Source organism: Euprymna scolopes, chromosome 45 (genome assembly GCF_053919585.1).
Source record: "Euprymna scolopes isolate OS-2025 chromosome 45, ASM5391958v1, whole genome shotgun sequence".
NCBI classification, from domain to species: domain Eukaryota; kingdom Metazoa; phylum Mollusca; class Cephalopoda; order Sepiida; family Sepiolidae; genus Euprymna; species Euprymna scolopes.
The window spans coordinates 40,362,873-40,386,233 of record NC_136526.1 but is presented as its reverse complement, the minus strand read 5'-3'; the positions used below and the strand labels follow the sequence as shown (position 1 = coordinate 40,386,233).

The 23,361-nt window shown below is 36.2% G+C and overlaps 1 protein-coding gene across 1 annotated transcript in view; it reads right to left on the bottom strand.

The window, feature by feature from the left end:
- LOC145269486 (glycolipid transfer protein-like) overlaps positions 1-23,361 on the bottom strand; it is a 116,687-nt gene that overhangs the window by 36,942 nt on the left and 56,384 nt on the right. The window contains exon 3 of the mRNA XM_080125211.1: positions 15,804-16,705. Coding sequence (XP_079981337.1) covers positions 15,804-15,912 — 109 coding nt within the window. The 5' untranslated portion in view covers positions 15,913-16,705. The remainder of the gene's footprint in view (positions 1-15,803; positions 16,706-23,361) is intronic.

Here is a 23,361-nt window from a genome sequence, read left to right as displayed (position 1 = left end):
GAGAAGAAGAAGATAGATAGATAGAAAGAAAGATAGAAGATAGAATAGAAGATAGATAGATAGAAGAATAGATAGATAGAAGAATAATAGAAGATAGAAGAATAGATAGAAGATAGATTATAGATAGAAGATAGATAGATAGAAGATAGATAGATAGAAGATAGAAAGAAGATAGAGAAGAAGAGAAGATAGATAGATAGATAGAAAGAAAGATAGAATAGAAGATAGATAGATAGAAGAATAGATAGAAGAAGAATAGAAGATAGAAGAATAGATAGATAGAAGATTATAGATAGATAGATAGAAGATAGATAGAAGAAGATAGAAAGAAGATAGAGAAGAAGAGAAGATAAGATAGATAGAAGAAGAAGAGAAGATTAACAAATAATATAAATATTAACAAATTGCCCAGGTGTTTGGAGGTGTGTGTAGGGGGGGGGTTGTAAACTAAAGAATAAGCGAAGTAATAACCCTGTGTAAATATTATAAAAAAAAAACGATGTTAAACTTCTTAAAAAAATCGGAAAAACCAAAACAAGCAAAAACAGCGAATGAACGTAAAAAAGGGGGGGGGGATGAATGTGTTGGGAAAAACAAAAACCAAAAAAAAAAAAATAACAACGAAAAGCAGAAAAAAATGGCATAAATAACCCTGTTTTAATATCGTAAAAAAAAATTTATCTGATACCTCGGATCAAACCTGATGACCACGTGTTTGAAGGTATATGTGCAGGGAGGGGGGGGTAAACTAAAGAATAAGCGAAATAATAACCCTGTTTAAATAAAAAAACGTTGCCTGGGTGTAAAAGAAAAAAAAAGGTTTCATAGGTAGGCTCGAACCCAAAGCCTCGAGGCTAAGGCGGAAAAAAAGAGTCTGACACGTTACCCTGACGCCAAAGAGACAAAAGTGAGAATTGATGAAATTAAACCTTTGATCGATCCAGTAGATATCTCACTGCTAATGCAATTCTCTATCTATATAAGAGCCAGGTACGTCTAAGGATGGAGTACTGTTGCCACATCTGGGCAGGAGCTGCTTGAAAGGACTTATCCTGCCTTGATTGAGTTCAAAATAGACTTCGTAACCTTGTGGGGGATGTCCTTTTCTCTTTCCTGCAACCTCTTTCTCACAGAAGAGATGTTGCGAGTTTGTCTCTGTTTTATCGTTATTTTCATGGCAAGTGCTCGACTGAGCTCCAATCTCTGGTCCCTCCTCACCAAACTTTCATAAGAAACACCCGTCTAGAAGAAAACACTATCAATAATTTTCCCCCACTCTTTATCTGTGCCTAAACCTAAACGTAGTTTCCATGAATAAAGCTTCTTTCTTAGAACTGCACACCTATGGAATTGTTTTCCGTTTTCCTGCTTTCCAGCTGACTACAATATGGTTGTTTTCAAGTCTAATGTAAACAAGTTTCTGATGAGCCGTTCCATATAAGTTAATAAATTTACCGAATTTTGCATTACTAACGATTACTGTATTGTCCAATTATCTACTGTACACTCTTTTACCCTTATCCTCGAGTGGCCTCTTAGCCTTGATAAGTGGTGATGTCTTTTGTAAAAACAAAAAAAGCAAAAAAAAACAAAAAAAAAACAGAAGGTATCTAACACAATCCTTTACTTGTATAAGGGTCAGGTACGTCCTCAAATGGATTACTGTTGCCATATACTAATATGCAATTTCAAAATAATGTGTTTCGATTTTATATTCAATATTTAAAAAACATTTTAATGGTATTTTTTATTAATACTTAAAAAATAATTGAATAGTATTTATTTAGCTTTTATTTTTAATATCTCGACACAAACAAAAAAAAGTAAAATTACCATACACATGTGCGCACTAAACTATAAATAGATATAAAATCCGGGGAAAGGAAGTGAAGCCGACACACTAAGCAGGGTTCGCTCGCTGACAGACGCGAAAATTTTGAAAATGGGCAAACAATATAAGCTAAGTTTAATTTAACAAATCCTAATATTACCAAAATGGCAACTGCTTTTTTTTTTTTTTTTTTTTCTAAAATTTTGACTAATGTATTTTAACTATATGCGCATATATTGTCTTTAACTCTTTGCTTCCATGCGAGTCGTTTCTTATTACTTTATTTTTTATTTATTTATTCACTTTGTTTGTTTATTTCTCTTTTTGCTTTTACCAACTGTGTATACCTTCTCTTTAAATGTATTTATTTAATGCATTTTAATTACATATGCGTAAAAATGGTCTCTAACACTTAGTCCGACGCGAGCCGTTTTTAAGGTCAGAACTCTACTCGAAAACGAATAGCCTATGCAAGAATATAGAACAGAGCTAGGACCAACTTTCTTACTACTATAGAAGGCAGAAGATTAACCTAAATAAAAAAATAAAAAAGAATAAAGAATAAAAGGGAAAAAGAAAAAAAAAAAAAAGTAAAATTACCATACACATGTGCGCACTAAACTATAAATAGATATAAAATCCGGGGAAAGGAAGTGAAGCCGACACACTAAGCAGGGTTCGCTCGCTGACAGACGCGAAAATTTTGAAAATGGGCAAACAATATAAGCTAAGTTTAATTTAACAAATCCTAATATTACCAAAATGGCAACTGCTTTTTTTTTTTTTTTTTTTCTAAAATTTTGACTAATGTATTTTAACTATATGCGCATATATTGTCTTTAACTCTTTGCTTCCATGCGAGTCGTTTCTTATTACTTTATTTTTTATTTATTTATTCACTTTGTTTGTTTATTTCTCGTTTTGCTTTTACCAACTGTGTATACCTTCTCTTTAAATGTATTTATTTAATGCATTTTAATTACATATGCGTAAAAATGGTCTCTAACACTTAGTCCGACGCGAGCCGTTTTTAAGGTCAGAACTCTACTCGAAAACGAATAGCCTATGCAAGAATATAGAACAGAGCTAGGACCAACTTTCTTACTACTATAGAAGGCAGAAGAACTTTATTTAAGTAGTATACTTAATATATGCAATCACCATACGCTTGCTTGTATGTAAGTGTCCTCCATGATACCCATACCATACCAAACCACTGCACGTGGCTCATAATTTGACTGGCACTATATTTTTAACTGCAATACACATAATCCCAGCTGTGATACTAGGGCTAATTTTCTGAATAGATGCAACACTCTGCGCCTGACCTTAATGACTACAATCCCAAATCCCAACGAATTAGCTGTCCCTATAACTGGGAGGGAAAAACCCAATAGCTAGCTACGAAATCCTATACATTTTACCTCCAAGACGATTGCGTTTGTCTTACCTGCATGCATAAAAAAAAAAAAAAAAAAAAAAAAAAAAAAAATTTCCTCCCTTCTTCAGACTAAACCTTACCTGTAACTCAAAAATCCTAATGGAAATCCATCTGTAAATAAATAACCCCTCTGCTCTTGAACGCTAACAATCTACTCCTTCCAACCTATCCGCCACTAAACTCCCACATTGCTCCGGTGCTCCGCATCTGTAGTTGAATCGCTAACTTCCAGCCCCTAATCCCTCACATGCAAACTGTTTTAATAACCATCACTAAACATCTATACATTTCTACCTCTAAGGCATGCATTACAGCTCATTCCTATCCAGTAAGGGACTTAACAGCCTATGCACACAAAGGCAGGTACTTAACAGCCAAAGTACCCAGAAACAAAGCGATATGCACTACACAACTGTCTCGAGTTTTGCAACGATTAATTACGATATTGAAACGACACTCCTTGTTATGCAAAACGCCCCATGACTCTTACTAAAAAATACCTACAACTCCAACTCTATTCGCACCTACTGAAAACCTGCCCATATATATCTATTCACCTAATTACGCATGACTCAATACTTGCTGTCTTATCCATGCTATATTGCACTTACATCTTAACCCTCCTATCATCTAAAATAGCTCGGGCACAACTCGTAGCTCAATTCTTAATACCTACTCATACTGTAACACTATACTAGACCTAAGCTAACATTAATAAAATAAAAAAAAAGGGTACGACTAAAATCACATTATCTCCTCCCTAACAAGCCCTCTTACAAACATAGACGCTTACACTGCATGAACTTCACCCACCCCCTTTATCCATTAACAAGTAAATAGCATGTCCCTAAATCACTTTGAGGAGTGTAACTAATCAGTAGATATAATCCCCAACAAACTAACCCAGTAACACTAACAACGCGGGGTCGCAGAAATACCTGGATTAGAACCTAGGCGCGGAGAAAACCCTCTCAGGGCTGACGGACCCAGTAGATCTTCCCAGATCATCCGTCTAGGAGAAGGAAAACTCTGAAACTAAACCAAAGGGGAGAGAGGCCTCTTCAGTCTTGGATGACAACCTTCCTAGAGCTGGTGACTCAAACAAATTCACCGGTTTGCAAACCTAAATTGCTTAAGGAGTAGATAGGCTCTGTCTATCGCCCGGCTTCCATACTCCTTCTTTGCCTATTAGACAAGCGCAGAGACACTATCTCAGTGATTCGACAGAAACACCCAGCGGTAGATCTTGTTTCCTGGCTAGGGCAATGAACGCCGTTCTTCCCCATTCCCAGCATGCCCCACCCCTAAAACTGAACATTTGGGAGTGCTTGAGTATAAGATATGCCTGAGCAGTTAGATTGGGTTGACCTTCTCCTAAAGGGTTGAGGGTACCGGATTGACAGTTCCTGGCTGCTGTTCCCGACTGGTAGTACAGGAGCCCTAACTCTTTGGTAGCGCTTAGAGCGGCTGCTCCATCAACAGTTGAATAATATCGGGTTGTTTGCAGTGCCATGACGCGCATGGAAAGGGACCCTGCACTCATCCCCGGTGGGCTTTCCTGAGGCCACAATCCTAATTGGAGAAAGGTCAGCTGATGGTCTACTTGTGATGCATGTCTGAAGCTCCGCATAACCTCTTGCTTAGCTCCCCCTTACCGAAACTCTTAAAAAAAAATATGACGACAGTACAATCTAAAAATAAGCTTAAACCAGGATTAGGGACAAACAAATTCAACTTGCCTCCTCCCTTGAGGCTCTCATTCACAAATATCCGTGGGCTTAGAACTAACTTAGCTGATGTTGAAGCATTTCTCTTAACAAATACCCCGGATATCTTAGCACTAAGTGAGACTAACCTACACTCCTCCATTCCCTCTAACCACTTTAACATGCCTGGATATCTCCCACTCTGCCGTAAGGACTCTGACAGACATATGCACGGACTTGGAGTTTACATTCGTAATACCCTTCCCTTGACTAGAGAAACAAACCTAGAAACAGATGACCAAGCCTTTATGTGCTTTAGACTAAACGTGCAACACAGTATTAGCTACTATTATTTTCTCTACCGCTCTCCCTCGACTCAGGACTGCTCCATAATAAACAAAGTATCTGACAGCATAGACACGGCACTGTCCCTCGACACTAGCGCACAAATACATGTGTTTGGTGACTTTAATGTCCACCACAAAAACTGGCTTGGATTCTCTGCTCACACAGATGCAGCGGGCAGCACAACCCATAGCTTCGCTATATCTCACTCCCTATCACAAATTGTTACGTTTCCAACCCGTTTCCCTGACCAGGAAGAACAACACGCATCACTTCTAGATCTGTTTTTGACCACAGTTCCCGATGACTGCATAGCGAAGGCCCACAGCCCACTCGGGAACGCTGATCATGCAGTGATAATGGTTGAAATCGCCCTAAACTCTAGACCCAAAACTGAAGAGCCAGTGCTCAAAACAACGAGATATTATAATAAGGCTGACTGGGAAGCCATCAGGGAACTAATTAGAGATGCTCCATGGAAAAATATTTTCTCTCTCCCTGCTGAACAGTGTGCAAACGAGACCACTGACTGGTTCAAAACTGCAATCGAAGCGCATGTTCCCATGCGGAAATTTTATAGTAAGCCCCACTCTCCCCAATGGTTTACGTCGACTTGTGCAACTGCCATTACTCAAAAGCAGCATGCATACCGTAGGTTTAACTGACATAAGTCCAGTTCAAACAGACTGAAGTATATAGAAGCTAGAAATAACGTTAAGAAAGAAATAGCGACAGCTAAGAGAGAATTTACGGAAACCACTAAAAAGCGCATCGAAGCACAAAAACTAGGAACTCGAGACTTCTGGAAAATCTACAACAGTGTAGTAAATAATGGGCAATCGACAATTCCCCCACTAACCAACAATCACGAGGTTGTCTCCTCAGCAACCGACAAGGCTAACATGCTTGCCAGTCGGTTTGCCTCAAACTCCACACTGGACCCTTCCAACCACCCCCTACCTGACTTTCCTATGCGGACAGACGCCACACTAGACGATCTGAAAACCACCCCTGCTCAGGTGCATGCTATCATAAAAAACCTTGACACCTCAAAAGCATGTGGACCCGATCTTATCCCAGCTGTGCTATTAAAAAAGTGCTCAGCCGAAGTAGCTCCAGTTCTCTCCAAACTCTACAACAAATGTCTTAATGAAGCTTGCTTTCCGGGCTGTTGGAAAACTGCTTCTGTTGTACCAGTATTCAAGAATTCTGGTGAAAGGACAGACCCATCAAATTATCGCCCCATTAGCCTCCTTCCACTTTTTGCCAAAATATTTGAGACCATAATTAACCACGCTCTAATCCATCATCTTACAGATGCTAAACTACTGACTGACAAACAATATGGATTTAGACAAGCCCGTTCCACAGCAGACATCCTCACCGTGATCTCTGAACGTATATACCAATCACTGGACAAAGCGGGGGAAGGCAGAGCGGTAGCTCTAGATATATCTAAGGCTTTTGACAGGGTATGGCATGAGGGTCTCCTCAGTAAAATCAGATCATACGGTATCACTGGTAGAATACTTAACATAATTAAATCCTTCTTAGATAAGAGAAAAATCCAGGTAGTCCTCGACGGTCGCACATCTAAACAATATGATATAAATGCGGGAGTGCCCCAGGGTTCTATCCTTGGACCTCTATTGTTCCTGATATTCATAAATGACCTCCCCGACAACATTGCCTCTGAGATGGGTATATATGCTGATGACACTACACTCTATGGCAGACACGACAGGAAGACGAATGAACACATTTCTAAAGAAATGGCAGAAACACTAGAGGAAGACCTCCAATCTGTAGTGGAATGGGGACAAAAGTGGTTGGTCGCGTTCAATGCTGCCAAGACTAAACTAGTTTCATTCAATAATTACAAGAAACCCTCTCTACCACCAATAGCAATGGCCAACGACTCTTTATCTGAGAGTCCATCTTTCAAACTCCTTGGCCTAACGTTCACAGGAAACATGAGTTGGAACAATTACATTGAAGGCATTGCCAGGGCCGCTGCAAGAAAGGTGGGCTCTCTCTACCGTGCTAGAAAACTACTAACACCCGAAAGTATCCTGTACCTCTATAAGGCCACCATTCGCCCATGTATGGAGTATTGCTGCCACATCTGGGCTGGTGCATCTGCTACTAGTCTCTCGCTCCTTGACAAGGTTCAAAAGAGAGTCGCAAATCTGATAGGCCCTGAACTGGCATCTAAGCTTCAGCCTCTGTCCCATCGACGAAATGTTGCATCCCTCTGCCTGTTCTACAAGTATTTTAGTGGTGAATGCTCTGATGAACTGCAATCACTTGTGCCCCCACGACGCGAGCACCCTCGACAAACCCGACAGGCTACTAGATCCCACCCCCACACTGTAGAGGTCCCTAGATGTAAAAGATCTTTTTACTCCAATAGTTTCTTCCCCAGAACCGCAAGACTCTGGAATTCCATTCCAGGTCCCTGCTTCCCCAACAGTACTGACGTGCAGAAGTTCAAGTGTAACGTGAACCGACACCTTGCTGCCCAAATCCCTACATAGTACCCCAGTAGTTGTTGCCCCTGATAGTAGCCCCCTACACCAAAGTGGCAATTTGCCTTGTTTGGGGTGAAAATGTAATAAAAAAAAAAAAAAAAAAAAAAAAAAAAAAAAAAAAAAACTTTTACTGGACATAAAGAATACAATTGTTAAGACACTTTCCATATTTTCAACGACTTTTAAAAGTTAATAGAAATAAGGCCTCTTCAAGGCTAAAGTCAAAATTCAAGGACTTTTTAAATCTGTATGAACCCTGCATACGCTCATTAACCCTTATCCTTGAGTGGCGTTCAGGCCTTGATAAGTGTTGACTCCCATTTAAAAAAAAACACACAAAAGAACTAGTACTTTAATAAATCTATGAAAGAGAAAATAAAATGAGAAGGGAAAATCATAGTTTGTGTTCCTTTGTGATTTTACCTACCTATCTGGCAAAAAGGGTCAAGAGAACAGCTTTCAGGAAGGCGGACAACAACACAGACCTCCCCCTCCCCAGGGAAGGGGGGATTTACAAGACAGTCTTTGTATTTCAAAGGTGTGACAAGTTTAAAGCTAGATTTCACACAAAAAGTAAAAAGAAACCACCGTCATTTCTATTATCATCACCTGATCCAGGCATATATTGAAAGGTGATATGCACTTAAATTATCAGGTAATCTTATCAGAATACAAAGAGATGGACAGATATGGGGAGAGAGGGGATGGAGAGAGGGACAGACATGAGGAGAGAGAGGGGATGGAGAGAGAGAGACATGAGGAGAGAGAGGGGATGGAGAGATAGACAGACATGGGGAGAGAGGGGATGGAGAGATGGACAGACATGGGGAGAGAGGGGATGGAGAGAGAGGGACAGACATGGAGAGAGAGGGAATGGAGAGAGAGAGACATGAGGAGAGAGAGGGGACGGAGAGATGGACAGACATGGGGAGAGAGGGGATGGATAGATGGACAGACATGAGGAGAGAGAGGGGATGGATAGATGGACAGACATGGGGAGAGAGGGGATGGAGAGAGAGACAGACATGGGGAGAGAGGGGATGGATAGATGGACAGACATGAGGAGAGAGAGGGGATGGATAGATGGACAGACATGGGGAGAGAGGGGATGGAGAGTAGGGAGGTACATGGAGAGAGAGGGGATGGAGAGATGGACAGACATGATGATAGAAGGGATGGAAAGAGGAAGAAACATGGGAAAGGAGATGGAGAGAACGAGAGAGAGAGAGAGGATGAAGAGAGGGAGATACATGAAGAGAGGGGATGGAGAGATGGACAGACATGGGAAAGAGGGAGATGGAGAGGGAGAGACACTGGGAGAGGGGGTGGGGAGAGAGGAAGAGATATGAGGAGAGAGGAAAGGGAGAGACAGAAGAGATAGAGGAGAGGCATGGGGATAAATATGGGCAGAGAGGAGAGGGAGAGATATGGGGAGATAGAGGAGAGACACAGGGAGAGACATAGGGAGAAAGGAAGGATAGATGAAGATGGGAGAGGGGGAGAGATCTGAGAGAGAGGGGATGGAGAGGGAGAGACATGGGGAGAGAGGAAAGGGAGAGACATGAGGAGAGACATGGGGACAAATATGAGGAGAGAGGAGATGGAGAGAGGGAGAGATATGGGAAGATAGAGGAGAGACATAGGGAGAAAGGAAGGATAGATGAAGATGGGAGAGGGGGAGAGACCTGAGAGAGAGGGGATGGAGAGGGAGAGACATGGGGAGAGAGGAAAGGGAGAGACATGAGGAGAGACATGGGGACAAATATGAGGAGAGAAGAGATGGAGAGAGGGAGAGATATGGGAAGATAGAGGAGAGACATAGGGAGAAAGGAAGGATAGATGAAGATGGGAGAGGGGGAGAGACCTGAGAGAGAGGGGATGGAGAGGGAGAGACATGGGGAGAGAGGAAAGGGAGAGACATGAGGAGAGACATGGGGACAAATATGAGGAGAGAGGAGATGGAGAGAGGGAGAGATATGGGAAGATAGAGGAGAGACATAGGGAGAAAGGAAGGATAGATGAAGATGGGAGAGGGGGAGAGACCTGAGAGAGAGGGGATGGAGAGGGAGAGACATGGGGAGAGAGGAAAGGGAGAGACATGAGGAGAGACATGGGGACAAATATGAGGAGAGAGGAGATGGAGAGAGGGAGAGATATGGGAAGATAGAGGAGAGACATAGGGAGAAAGGAAGGATAGATGAAGATGGGAGAGGGGGAGAGACCTGAGAGAGAGGGGATGGAGAGGGAGAGACATGGGGAGAGAGGAAAGGGAGAGACATGAGGAGAGACATGGGGACAAATATGAGGAGAGAGGAGATGGAGAGAGGGAGAGATATGGGAAGATAGAGGAGAGACATAGGGAGAAAGGAAGGATAGATGAAGATGGGAGAGGGGGAGAGACCTGAGAGAGAGGGGATGGAGAGGGAGAGACATGGGGAGAGAGGAAAGGGAGAGACATGAGGAGAGACATGGGGACAAATATGAGGAGAGAGGAGATGGAGAGAGGGAGAGATATGGGAAGATAGAGGAGAGACATAGGGAGAAAGGAAGGATAGATGAAGATGAAGAAGTATTACATAAGTACAACAAATCTATTATGAGACCATGGTTGGAACACTGTTGTCATATTCAGGCAGATGAAACCATCCCATTTCAGGATTCTTAATAAGGTGCAGAAACGTATACATAATTGTATACGTGTCACCGTTTTTTTTTCTCTGCACCTTCTCTCACAGACGTGATGTTGCTAGTCTCAGTCGTTCTTCAACAAATACTATTATTATAGTATTGTCTGATCTATTTCCTGCTTTCTTTGTTCCAGCTTATTTGACTTGTCAGCCTAGAGGTCTCCATCAATTTGTTGTTTTAATACGTCATTGTAATACAGCTTCCTATTCCAGTAGCTTCTTTCCAAGGGTTGCAAGGTTGTGGAACTCTCTTCCTGCTGACTTTTTTCCTCCTATTCATAGCTTTGGTCTTTTCAAGATTAAGGTTAATAAGCATCTCTTGTTTTTGTGATAACCATCTTTCGTTCTTATTGGCTTCTTACGTCAACGGCTTCATGCCTTGTCTGAAGTGTTTTCCACTAAAAAAATGCCAACCTTTTTAATATATGTACATACTTCAAATTTTAAATTCTTTTAAAAATCGCTAGTGAATGCCACATGAAAATAATTACTTATAAATTAATTTTCTTTTTTTTTTAATTACATTTTCACCCCAAACAAGGCACATTGCCACTTTGGTGTAGGGGGCTACTATCAGAGGCAACAGCTACTGGGGTACTATGTAGGGAGTTGGGCAGCAAGATGTCAGTTCACGTTACACTTGAAGCACTTTTTTAATAGCACAGTCGGGATGTGATCAGGTCCACATGCTTTTGAAGTGTCAAGGTTTTTTATAATAGCATGCACCTGAGCAGGGGTGATTTTCAGATCGTCCAGCGTGGCGTCTGTCTGCAAAGGAAAGTCAGGGAGAGGGTGGTTAGAAAGGTCCAGTGTGGAGTTTGAGGCAAACCGATTGGCAATTTAAATTCTGACTAAAATTAAGTGACAACTTGTATAAACCAGATGACCAATTTTTATGATTTCAGGTTCAAATGAACAGCTACAGCAGGAATTGGAATACACCCTACTAAAACCTGATTGTCACAGCTGGTGAATTTAAAAAAATGCAATCTGGATGTGAGGACGCTTTAGAAGAACGATATGCAATAAAATTCTGTTTTAAACTTGAAAAAAAAAAAATGCTACAGAAAAGTATGGAGTGCTTCAGACTGCTTTTGGACCATCTTGCATTGAATCAGTTTTTGAGTAGCATAAGAGATTCAAGGAAGGCAGGGAGTCTGTGAGTGGTGATGAGAGGTGTGAAGGGAGTCAGGAACACCAGAGTTGAGTGGCCAAATAAAGAATTTTTAAATTATACATTCTATTTTAACAATTTTTATGATGTCGCAATCATGTCTGGAATTTGTGTTTAATGTCATGCGATCATTATAAGTTATCTGGCTGCCATAGCTTTTTAATTTCTATAACTTAGTATATTTTTATAATCCAGGAGAGACCATTCATATATCTTCTCCTATCTTCTTCTTTTTTCTTCTTTCCTTCTTCTATATAATATCATGATCTTGATTTTTTTCCTGCATCTACAGTTTCAAGGAAAATAAATGAACACTTTCTGAACAAATCTTTCGTGCTCATGGCTTACAGCAATTCCTAAAGCGATTTTCAATAAACGATGCATACATATCATCTCCATTTTAAAATTATTACATTTATTCCAGACAAACTGCTTCTCTCAAATACATAGTCGCACAAAAGAGGGGAACAAAGGCTTTCACTCTCTACCCATTTATTACTACCATTTTGCATACTACACTGCGTTATTTCCTTCAATTATTTTTAAGAAAATATTTATTATTTCTTTTTTTCATCATAATAATCCCAACAAACTACACAACATTTTGGAAATAAATAATAAACACCCCCTTACTTTCGCTTATATTCAAACAAGTGTCCTAAATGTATTTGAAGAATTAGTGAATATTGAAATGTTTGATTTTCAGGCCTGCCTTGGGCTTATTCATAATACTTAATCTTTCTTCAGAATGCTTGATTAAATTATTAAACACATCGGATTATATTCAAAATGACATCTCATCCTGACTCCTACGCTCAGCATAAGTAAATTTCTTTAAACATTTTGTATGTTTTCAGCTTTTATTTGATACATAATTATCAGTTTCGTTTTAATAAATACAGCACATTGCCAGACATGATATATTTTACATTAAAAAAAAGTAATCTTTATGAAACTCAAACGACCTTTTTAAAAATTTACATAACCATGTCTAAAATCTATATAACATTACCTAAAATTTACACAGCCATGTATAAACTTTACATTACCATGTCTAAAATTTACATTACCATGTCTAAGATTTATATTACCATGTCTAAAATTTATATTACTATGTCTACAATTTACATTACCATGTCTAAAATTTACACAACCATGTTTACAATTCATATTACCATGTCTAAAATTTACATTACCATGTCTCGAATTTATATAACCATGTCTACAATTTGCATTACCATGTCTACAATGTATATTACCATGTCTAAAATTTAAAACTTAATGGTTCTTAAGAAGAAATTTAAATTACCATGTCTAAAATTTACATTACAATTTCTAAACTTTACATTACCATGTCTACAATTTAAATTACCACATCTAGAATTTACATTACCATGTCTACAATTTACATTTCCATGTCTACAATTTACATTACTATGTCTGAAATTTACATTATCATGTCTAAAATTTACCATGTCTAGAATTTACATTACCATGTCTAGAATTTACATTATCATGTTCCAAATTTACATTACCATGTCTAAAAATTACATTACCATGTCTAAAACTTACGTTACCATGTCTATAATTTACATTACCATGTCTACAATTTACATTACCATGTCTAAAATTTAAATGGTTCTTAAGAAGAAATTTAAATTACCTTTTCTAAAACTTACATTACCATGTCTAAAATTTACATTACCATATCTAGAATTTGCATTACCACTACTAGAATTTACATTTCCACGTCTACAATTTACATTACCATGTCTAAAATTCACATTACCATATCTAGAATTTACATTATCATGTCTAGAATTTACATTATCATGTCTAAAATTTATATTACCATATCTACTATTTACATTACCATATCTAGAATTTATATTACCACGTCTAGAATTTACATTTCCACGTCTGCAATTTACATTACCATGTCTAAAATTTACATTATCATGTCTACAATACGCTTAAACATGCTATTTTAATTTATGCAGATTACATATGTATTATTATAGAATCAATCCTCTATTGCATATTATATATTACAAGGAATAATTTGCTCGGTGGACTAATTTGTAAAAAAAATTAAAAAATAATAATGATAATGTTTTTTTTGTTTTTTTTTTATTATTTATTGTTTTTTTTTTGTTTATCAAATTCCGTCTGTGTTTGTTTACAATACCATGTCAGCTTATCTTTTGGCTCGACGATCTTAAAAATAGTCTTTCTTCTTTGATAGATAAAAGTCTTTCTTCTCTGATAGATAAAAAAGAATTTTTACAGGGGAATATTTTACGTTACACCGGCCAAGGTTACACTGGTGTAACATAAAATATTCCTGTGTAAAAAATTCGTTTTTTTTTTATCTATAAGAGAAGAAAGGCAATTTTTAAGATTGGATCTTTTCGATTTTTTTTTTTTTATATACTTAGTGGATGAATTTCTGTACAAAACATATCTAAGAACACTGCCAGGCATATAAATTACCGTTGATAGATATTCTCAGCCGTTTAGGAACCTATGAAGAAGGATCTCTCTCTCTCTCTTTCTCTCTCTCTATCTCTCTCTCTCTTTCGCTCTCTCTATCTCTTACACACACACACACACACACACACACTAAGTGACTTTTAAAAAAATAATTATTATAGTAATTTATATATATATATATATATATATATATATATATATATATATATATATATATATATATATATATATATAAAATAATTTTACCGTCACTGGATTATTTATCTTCCACCAGACTATCCATTCATGAGTAATAACCTTCTTCTTCACCATATTCCCTCTGCTTCACTTTTTTTGTTATCAAGTAAGATCCTTGACTTACTTGTTGTTTCATCAAATACTTTTGCATGCAAAATCCGATCCTGCATTTTGCTAATTCCTACCCTCTGATGAGAAGAAAAGTATTTCTTCAAAACTCTGCGGATTAAGGACTATCCACTTATCTAGTGTTTCCTTTTCAGATTAAATATGTTTTTAACTCATTTCAAAGTGTTTTCTAACATGTTTTATTAACTGTTTGCTCGTATATATATATATATATATATAATATATATATATATATATATATATATATATATATATATATATATATACATATATATATGAACAAATGATTAATAAAACATGTTGAAAGACATCTTGAAAAAGAGTTAAAAACATATTTAATTTTAAAAAAGGAAGCACAAGGTAAGTGGATAGTCCTTAATCCGCAGAGTTTCGAAGAAATACTCTCCTTCTCATCAGAGGGCAGGAATTAGCAAAATGCAGGATCGGATTTTGCATATAAAAGTATTTAATGAAACTACAAGTAAGTCACAGATCTTACTTGGTTAAAAAAAAGGGTGAGGTAAGGGGAATAGGAGGTAAAAGAAAAATGATAAAAAGATTTCACATGAATGGATAGTCCGATGAAGGGTAAAAAATCCAAGAATGGTAAAATCCAAAACGGTCGAATTAAAGATTTCCAATCCAATGGGTAAATTCCAAATGGTCCAAAATGATCCAAAAGGCAGAGTTCCTTGGAAAAAATCGCAAATGGAATGAATTCCAAATCATTAAAAGAAAAAGCACTGGAGAGAATATTTAAAACACGTCAGTCAAGGCTGGAGGAATCAAGTAAATTAAGGTTTTATATATATATATATATATATATATATATATATATATATATATATATATATATATATATATGTATATATAATTAAATAATAATTATTCTTTTATCCCTACAGACACTAGTGTTTCATGCTTACGCAGTCATCAGTGTAGATAACGATTCCTGCTGGTGGGGAGATTCGAACCCAGCCATGAAGCCACCTTTGACTTTATTTGCTAAGCCTTATGCAATCGGGCCACTATGCGTGTGTGTGTGTGTGTGTGTGTGTGTATGTGTGTGTGTGTGTGTGTGTGACCCTGCACAAGTAATTGAACACTTGTTATTAACTTATGTTCAACGAATCGTTTATAATAGAAATATCCCCTCCTCCTAAAAAAATTTAAAAAATGGGTTGATATGTCGTTAAACAGATAAACAATAACAAACAAATATTACTTACCTATAAATTTGACCACTTGACGGCTGGCTAGTAGAAACTGAACGACGTCCAACTGTCCATCGTCAGACAGGGGCGGAAAACGAGCTTCTGGAGAACTAAAGAAAGTCATTCTCTTTAATGTTTATAATTATTTAAAACTGGAAAAATAGCTGGAAGCAAAGCTCGCAGTGAATGATATATAAATCGTGTGTGTGTGTGTGTGTGTGTTTGTGTGCGTGTGTAAATAATATATATATATGTATGTATGTATGTATGTATGTATGTATGGAAAACGGGCACTTGTTTCAAAACCTGAAAATGCTAAAGGTTTTTGAAAGAAATAAGTGCGCGCGGCGAATTAGTATTGCGTGGAAAATAACTAAATTAAGAATGAAAAAAAATAAATAAATAAAAAGTGATCTTTTTTTTTTTTTAGATAGCTGATTTTCGTTATTATGTATAGAAAAAAGTTATCTATGGTGGTGTGACCAGGTTTAGAGAAAAAAAAATAATCGTGTGGCAATTTTTTTGACGTTGGCAAAAAAGCGCACTCGAAAACTAAACTTATTTATTCACTAAAATATGCGCACTTGTGTTTATAAAACAATAGATTCATTCAAATTATTACGAAGTAATTTTCTCTCTATTCATCATTTTTTATTATTATTAATTCAGCCAACAAAACTCAAAGCCAGATGGCGCGTACACGAATAGTTTATTTTTCTTCCTTTTCTTTTTTCCTTTTATTGTTATTTTTATTTCTTTTTTTGTTTTTGTAATTCAAAAAACATGAGACCCGAAAAAAGTATTAAGACTAGTTTATTTTATTTATTATTGTTGTTGTTGTTGTTGTTGTTGTTCGTTTTGTTTGTTTTCCGTTGTTTCTCTTTTTCTCCTTTTGTTTTTTTCTTTTTTCAGGGTTTCTGGAATAAATAAAAAAAAAGCAAAAAAAAAATTTATTTTAATTTGAAATAAATAAATTAAGTTAGGATATATTTTTATTCAAACAAGAGCCAAAAAACAAAACAAAAACACCCCCCCCAAAAAAAAAACAACAACAAAAAAACGGCGCTTTTGCAATCGGCGTCAGTGTGATGAGGGAGATAACTCTATTTTATTAAGAAATTCATTCAATTTTTATATGAGAATTTAGGACGCTAAATAGTGTTTTCGACTACAGTTTGTTACACTAAATAAACTAGTTCAAAGTTTTGTTTAACAAAAAATTACGATATCGTCGCATTTTACAATATTTGTTAAAGTAGTTGAATGTTTTGTTTAATAAAAATTATTGAATTTTTAAACTTTCTTTCCACCTCAGCATTCACCGTTTAATTGATGACTTTTACAAATTTTCGGGTATGCTAAAAACGAATATCATTTAAATTTGAAACAGACAAATAGTTTCCTGGATATTAAGCCCTTTAGGCATCTCCAAAAGTCACCACAGAATTAAGCCTCTCAAAAATTAATATTATCACTATAACTTTTGTACTATTTAAGAGAAGAAGGGCAAAATAAACTAATAATGATTTTAAAAAATTTTTTCATCGAACGAACGCTTTAAAATAACGTTCCCAATGTAGTAAGCATTTCAAACGTGAAAACACACCCGTGTTTAATAAATCTAGCAAAAATCAACTAAAGGTCAGATTTTCATTAAATTTTCGATACTTATCCATTTTCGAATGAAATTACATATAAAATGCAGTTTCCATACAATATACGGGAGGAAATATTTTTTTAAGTGCGTGTTTATTCATCTTCGAAATCTGGACAAAATATATTTAAATCTATCGAAATTTCTATTTATTATGAAACATAAGAGTTCAAATAAGTAAAATATATATATATTTTTTAAATTTAAATACACGTATTGATCAAAAACTGATCTTGAAGTTGCAAGTAAAAAAAAATGCTATAAATTTAATATAATTATGGTTTTTATTTAAATAGCGTTTTTTCGAATTAATATATACTTTAATCAGTTGAATTGCCAAGAAAAAGAAACTTCGTAAATATTAATTTTTAAAAGATTAAAACTATTAAAATTCCATTATTATAAAATGTTCCGTTACAACATATATTTTTAATTAATTGTGTTAAATTTTTTTTTTTTAAATATTAAGTTTTAATATAAACATGACTCTTGTCAGCTATTTTATCGCCAAATGAAAACCCGATTTAAAAATATTATTGCACAAATATTAGACATTTTATATACCTGCCTCATATTTTGTTTGTCCCTTTTTACCGAACAAAAGTATGGAAACCAATGGTTACCCAAAATAAACCCTCGTAAAACCGTACTTGATATTTAATATACAAATGTTTATAATATTATTAATCATTAAACTGTGTAAATCTTAAAACCTAACAAAATTATAACAAAAATTAATTATTAATTGCAGTTTGAAGAAGATAAACAAAGGTTTTAAAAAATCATTAGGTCGCTTCTGCTTTTCCATAGTTCGTATAGTTAACACAAGTCTGACGTCACAGAATCATGCTTTCTTGTTTTCACATTGTTTTGGCAGTCCCTAAAGCCTTTTATTATGCAGTGTAATCCATTATGGTTTAACTGATGGCCATGTCTTTCCCCAACTGAAAAGTACTAATGCACATGCGTGTTACAAACACCCCTTTTCCCCATGTTAAGAATGGTGAACGCTACTGACATTCATTAATTAATACATTGAAAAAGAAAATGTCTTAATATCCAGAAAATTACTTGTCTGCCCCAAATTTGAATGTGATATTCGTTTTCAGCATACCCGAAAAGCTCTACAGGTCGTCCTTTTAAAGGTGAATGTTAAGGGGGAAAGAAAGTAAAAATTCACTAAAATTACAATTCAGTCGAAATAATAAGTAAAAAAAAAATTAACATCATAAATTCTCGTATCTCCCTCAGCACAATGACAATGATTGCAAAAGCGCCAACAAAATAGAGGTTAATATATATATATATATATATATATATATATATATATATATATATATATATGATCAATGGGATCACCCTTAGGCCCAACATTTGCTGAATATTACATGTCAGCAATAGAAAATAAAATCTTTAATGGTAGTATTGAAAAACCCACAATATATGCACGATATGTAGATGATATATTTAAATTATCCAAAAATATAAACGAAATAACAAAACTAAAAGAAACACTCGAACTAAACTCTCATCTAAAATTTACCATAGAACATAATATAAACAATAAAATACCATTTCTAAACATACTAATTAATGAAAACAATGACAAATTTACCACCACCGTATACAAAAAAACAACCAGTAAACATTCCTGCCTTCTTAATTTTAACAGCTATTGCCCCAACAAATATAAAATAGCCATAATAAAAAACCTATTAGACCGAGCAGACCGCATATCATCTAGTAAAATCCTTTTCTACAAAGAGCTAGCAAACATAAAACAAACACTAGTTAACAATAACTTTCCAATAAAATAATCGATCAAGAAATAGCCCAATTTATTAGAAATAAAAACCAACCAATTAATCAAAACGAAAACACCCTAATTCCTCTATACTACAAAAATCAAATGCACTATAATCACAAACAGGACGAAATCACCATCAAAAATATTATAAAAAGATACATAAAAATAAAAAATCATAATAACAAAATAAAACCAATAATGCATTATAAAAAATACCTAACAAAAAACCTAGTAGTAAAGAATAATAACAACGATACAACTGATAAAATGAGTATGGTCAATGCAGTTTATTTGTTTAAATACCCCCTCGAGGATTGCTACTCGAAAAATATGAACTATATTGGCCATACACGCACTACATTGGGAAGACGTCTCACAGGACATCAGAATACCTCCAGTGCTATCTGCAAACACCTCGAACAAGAACATAGCATAATAAACACCACCTCCAAACAATACAAAGAACTTTTAAAAAATAACACGAACATATTAAAAACTTGCAATAATTACCAACGACTAACAATGCTAGAAGCATTAATAATAAAAAGTAAACACCCAACCATTAATAAAATAAACTTTGACAACAGCAGCCGAATTCTCCACCTATTCTAACACGATAAAGGTGAAGAGGAAAAAAAAAAATTCAAATTAGGCGAAACTACACAGTAAATTAGTAATAAAAACAGTAAAACGACAGAGAACAAATCAATCAATAAGTAGGATGCACAGGAAGAACAACCCTGACGGTGGTCAATCGAGACCGAAAACGTTCGGTAAACTAGGGGACTTTATAAGAACTTTGGATCCCACAACAAAAATACTTGTACGAAAACAAGAAAAATTTGAAAGAAAGATCATAAAAAGAAGAACGAAGATCCTTTTCAATAAAATATGCGCGAATATATATATATATATATATATATATATATATATATATAATATTTATTTATTTGAAGGTAAACAGTTACAGTTGGTCGCTACAAACAGCCATCTGTTTCAGTCAATGAGACTTCATCAGGTGACCCTGAACCATTCGAAGCACTTTTGAATATCTCAAGCCTGGATATATATATATATATATATATATATATATATATATATATGGCATTTATGGCCTGATACCAACACCAAATCTACCTTAAAAAACTTGTTTTCTAGGGGTTTAGAAGGTGCTAAAAATGAGTATGGCATTTAAAATTGGGGCCAGCAACTTGTTTTTACGATACTGAAAAGATACTTTTCCGCATTTTTCATGTAAGGTGGCGGCCATATTTGTTCCAAATAGAAATGACATAATGAATTTTCAAGTGATATTGGTGAAGGAGACATAGTAGTGGGGGTCTACGTTGGAAGATGGAGTTCTTAGTTTATGCGTGTATTTTTTATGGAGACTTTTCATGATGAGGTTTTGGGATTTGTGGAACAGGTCGACAAACTTGGATAGAGCAGGGTAGAGAGGGAAAGTAAGAGAGAAAAAGAAGGGAAGAGTTTTTTTTGTAGAACATAAGGTAAAGCCGTAAGAATTACCCACTAATATGGCATCGAGAAGCCCCACCAGAAGTTACTGCATGGTCCAGAATCCATTCACCAAATGGCAATACAGCAGCCCCAGTACTTTGCACCTGCTGATAAGACAGCCTCTTTAGTGGTTAATCCAAGGTTCGGATCCCTGACTATCAAGCGGATAACGTCAGCCCAGATAAAACGTTTACCTCCAGCACCCTTACTAGTGACATGGCAACAAGGATAGACATAGAAACAGAAATTTCAGGCTAGTGTTCACACAATACTGCCGACCTAGTAAACAGCCTTTCCTTCTCCCTTTGTCAGAAAAATCACTCATTGGAAATGAGGACTGGGGGACAAATAAGGAGAAGCGAGAGTTACAGGAGATGCCGATAACGCATCCACAGTGCATTATCTACTCTCCATCAAAAAAAAAAAAATGATCATATTAAGTATTGTACTTATATAAGTTCAATTGACGTGTTGAAGGGAGAGTATGATGATAGATTCCCCTCTCAAACTGAAAATGAATAGATTTGTAAGATCTATTTGATATATTAACACCGATTTTACAATTAATAAAACAATGAAATAAAAATATAGATTAAAAACTGAAATAAATATAATATTAGCAGTTGCATCTAAAAAAGAGAAAAGAAAATATTCGCAAATTCACAACTTATCTGCTACAAAAAGAAAAAAAAGGGCCGTCGTCACTGCAAACAACGATTGACTTTGCTTGAAATAAACTTCAGCGTTCCATTTTGAAAAAGCAAACCATCATAACGTGATATAGTTCGCTACTTGGACAAGTATGTTCTTTTATAGGGGTGTAAGGTGCTTGCACATACAACAACGACCACCACTTATAAGATAAAATATCGCATTTAAATTTTCCGAATGTTAAGCAATGTAATTCTTTCTGTTATAAGTGGTGGCCATTGTTGTACGCGCATATTTTTGCACATACAACAATGAAAACTAGTTACCAGCCCCAATTTTAAATGCAATATCCGTTTTTAGCACATCAGAAAACCCTTATGAAAACTAGTTTTTTTAAGGTAGGTTTTGTGTTGGTTGGTTGGTTGGTTGTTTTTGTTTTACGGCATATCAACCCTTTTCGGGTTATTTAATGCCGAATCCAAAGATTTTGAAGAAAAATTTTTTAATAGAATATATTTTTTGTTTTCAAGTCGGTTTCTATTTAACCCATAGTTGGAACCCTAACAGGTACTACCACACCGGGTCAGAGTGGACCTGGGAGCAACAGTAATTAAAGGGTGGCTCCACATTCCCCAAAGCCCGCAAGCTGGGGCCTCACCACTGGATATAGTTTAAGGTCATATCCAGGACCCCCATTGAGGGACTTTTACCCTCTGCAGGGAGGCAGTCGGTGTATTCTAATGCCCCACCGACAGGGCCGGTTTTGTGTCGGTTTAACACACACACACACACACATATACAGAGGTGGAACAATAAAATTGTTGTCCTATAAAAGACATGATTCCATTTCCGACTATCAACTAGTTGGCTAGTTGTGTACAAAAGTGCAAAAAGAGCCTTCTATCATGTCTGAAAGTGACACAATGTTCAACGAGCGAGATTGGAGATGTGCCACTGTACAACTCATGCTCTCTACCTATCCAAGTTTTAACAACAGAACCATTGCCAGCACCCTCAAAATGCAACTCCGGATGGTTCAATGCTTAAGGGCACAGCTCAACAAAGTTTCCAGTCGTGGTTATGGTCTTTGGTGTAGTCAGGTAAAGGCTACATCATACCATCTCATATCTTCGAAGTCGGCTTAAAAGTCAACATCAAAGTGTACCAGGATGTGCTGAAGAGTGTGGTGATCCCCTGGTGCAATTAGGTGGCCGCTGGCAGACCCTGGGTGGTGCCAGCCCACAAGTCCAAAGAGACCCAGGCTTGATTCAGAAGGAGTGCTACAACTTTGTACCCTTCTCTCACTGCCCCTCACCCCACCCATCCCGACCTGAACCCGCTGGACTACTTCGTTTGGTCATATGTCGAGAACATCACCAACATGACCTCCTACAACACCAAAGCCAGACTGATTGCCGCCATCCATCTAGTGTTCACTGAGCTCCCGCTAGCGCTTGTGGAAAAGACATGCTCCCAGTTGTGGACCCGTATCGAGGCAGTGATTGAGGCAGAAGGTGGCTACATTGAATAGATGTCAGCTCTACTACATAATCAACTTACCTGAATTGATTTTTTCATTAAAGCTTTGAAATAAAACTGTAGTGCTTTCTTTATTGTAGATTATGTAAAAAACAAATTTGGGGTTTATTTTACAATACATATAGGTATGAAAAAGTGGTCAAAAACTTAAAAAATACAACAAAATACTGCTTAAAACCCCACCCAATAAATGTCACAGTAACATTTATTGGCTAAAAATATTTTGTTTTATTTTTATTTTTAAGTCATTATCGAAACTTCAAATATTTAGGTGTCAATTCGTGGCCATTTTTCTTGTTCTCATCTAACGCTCGACACTATTTGTTTTTCACACCAAATAAACGTTTTAAAGTGAGTAAAACCACTAAAAGCTCTTCCAGATAGGTAGAAGAGTAACTGATCTT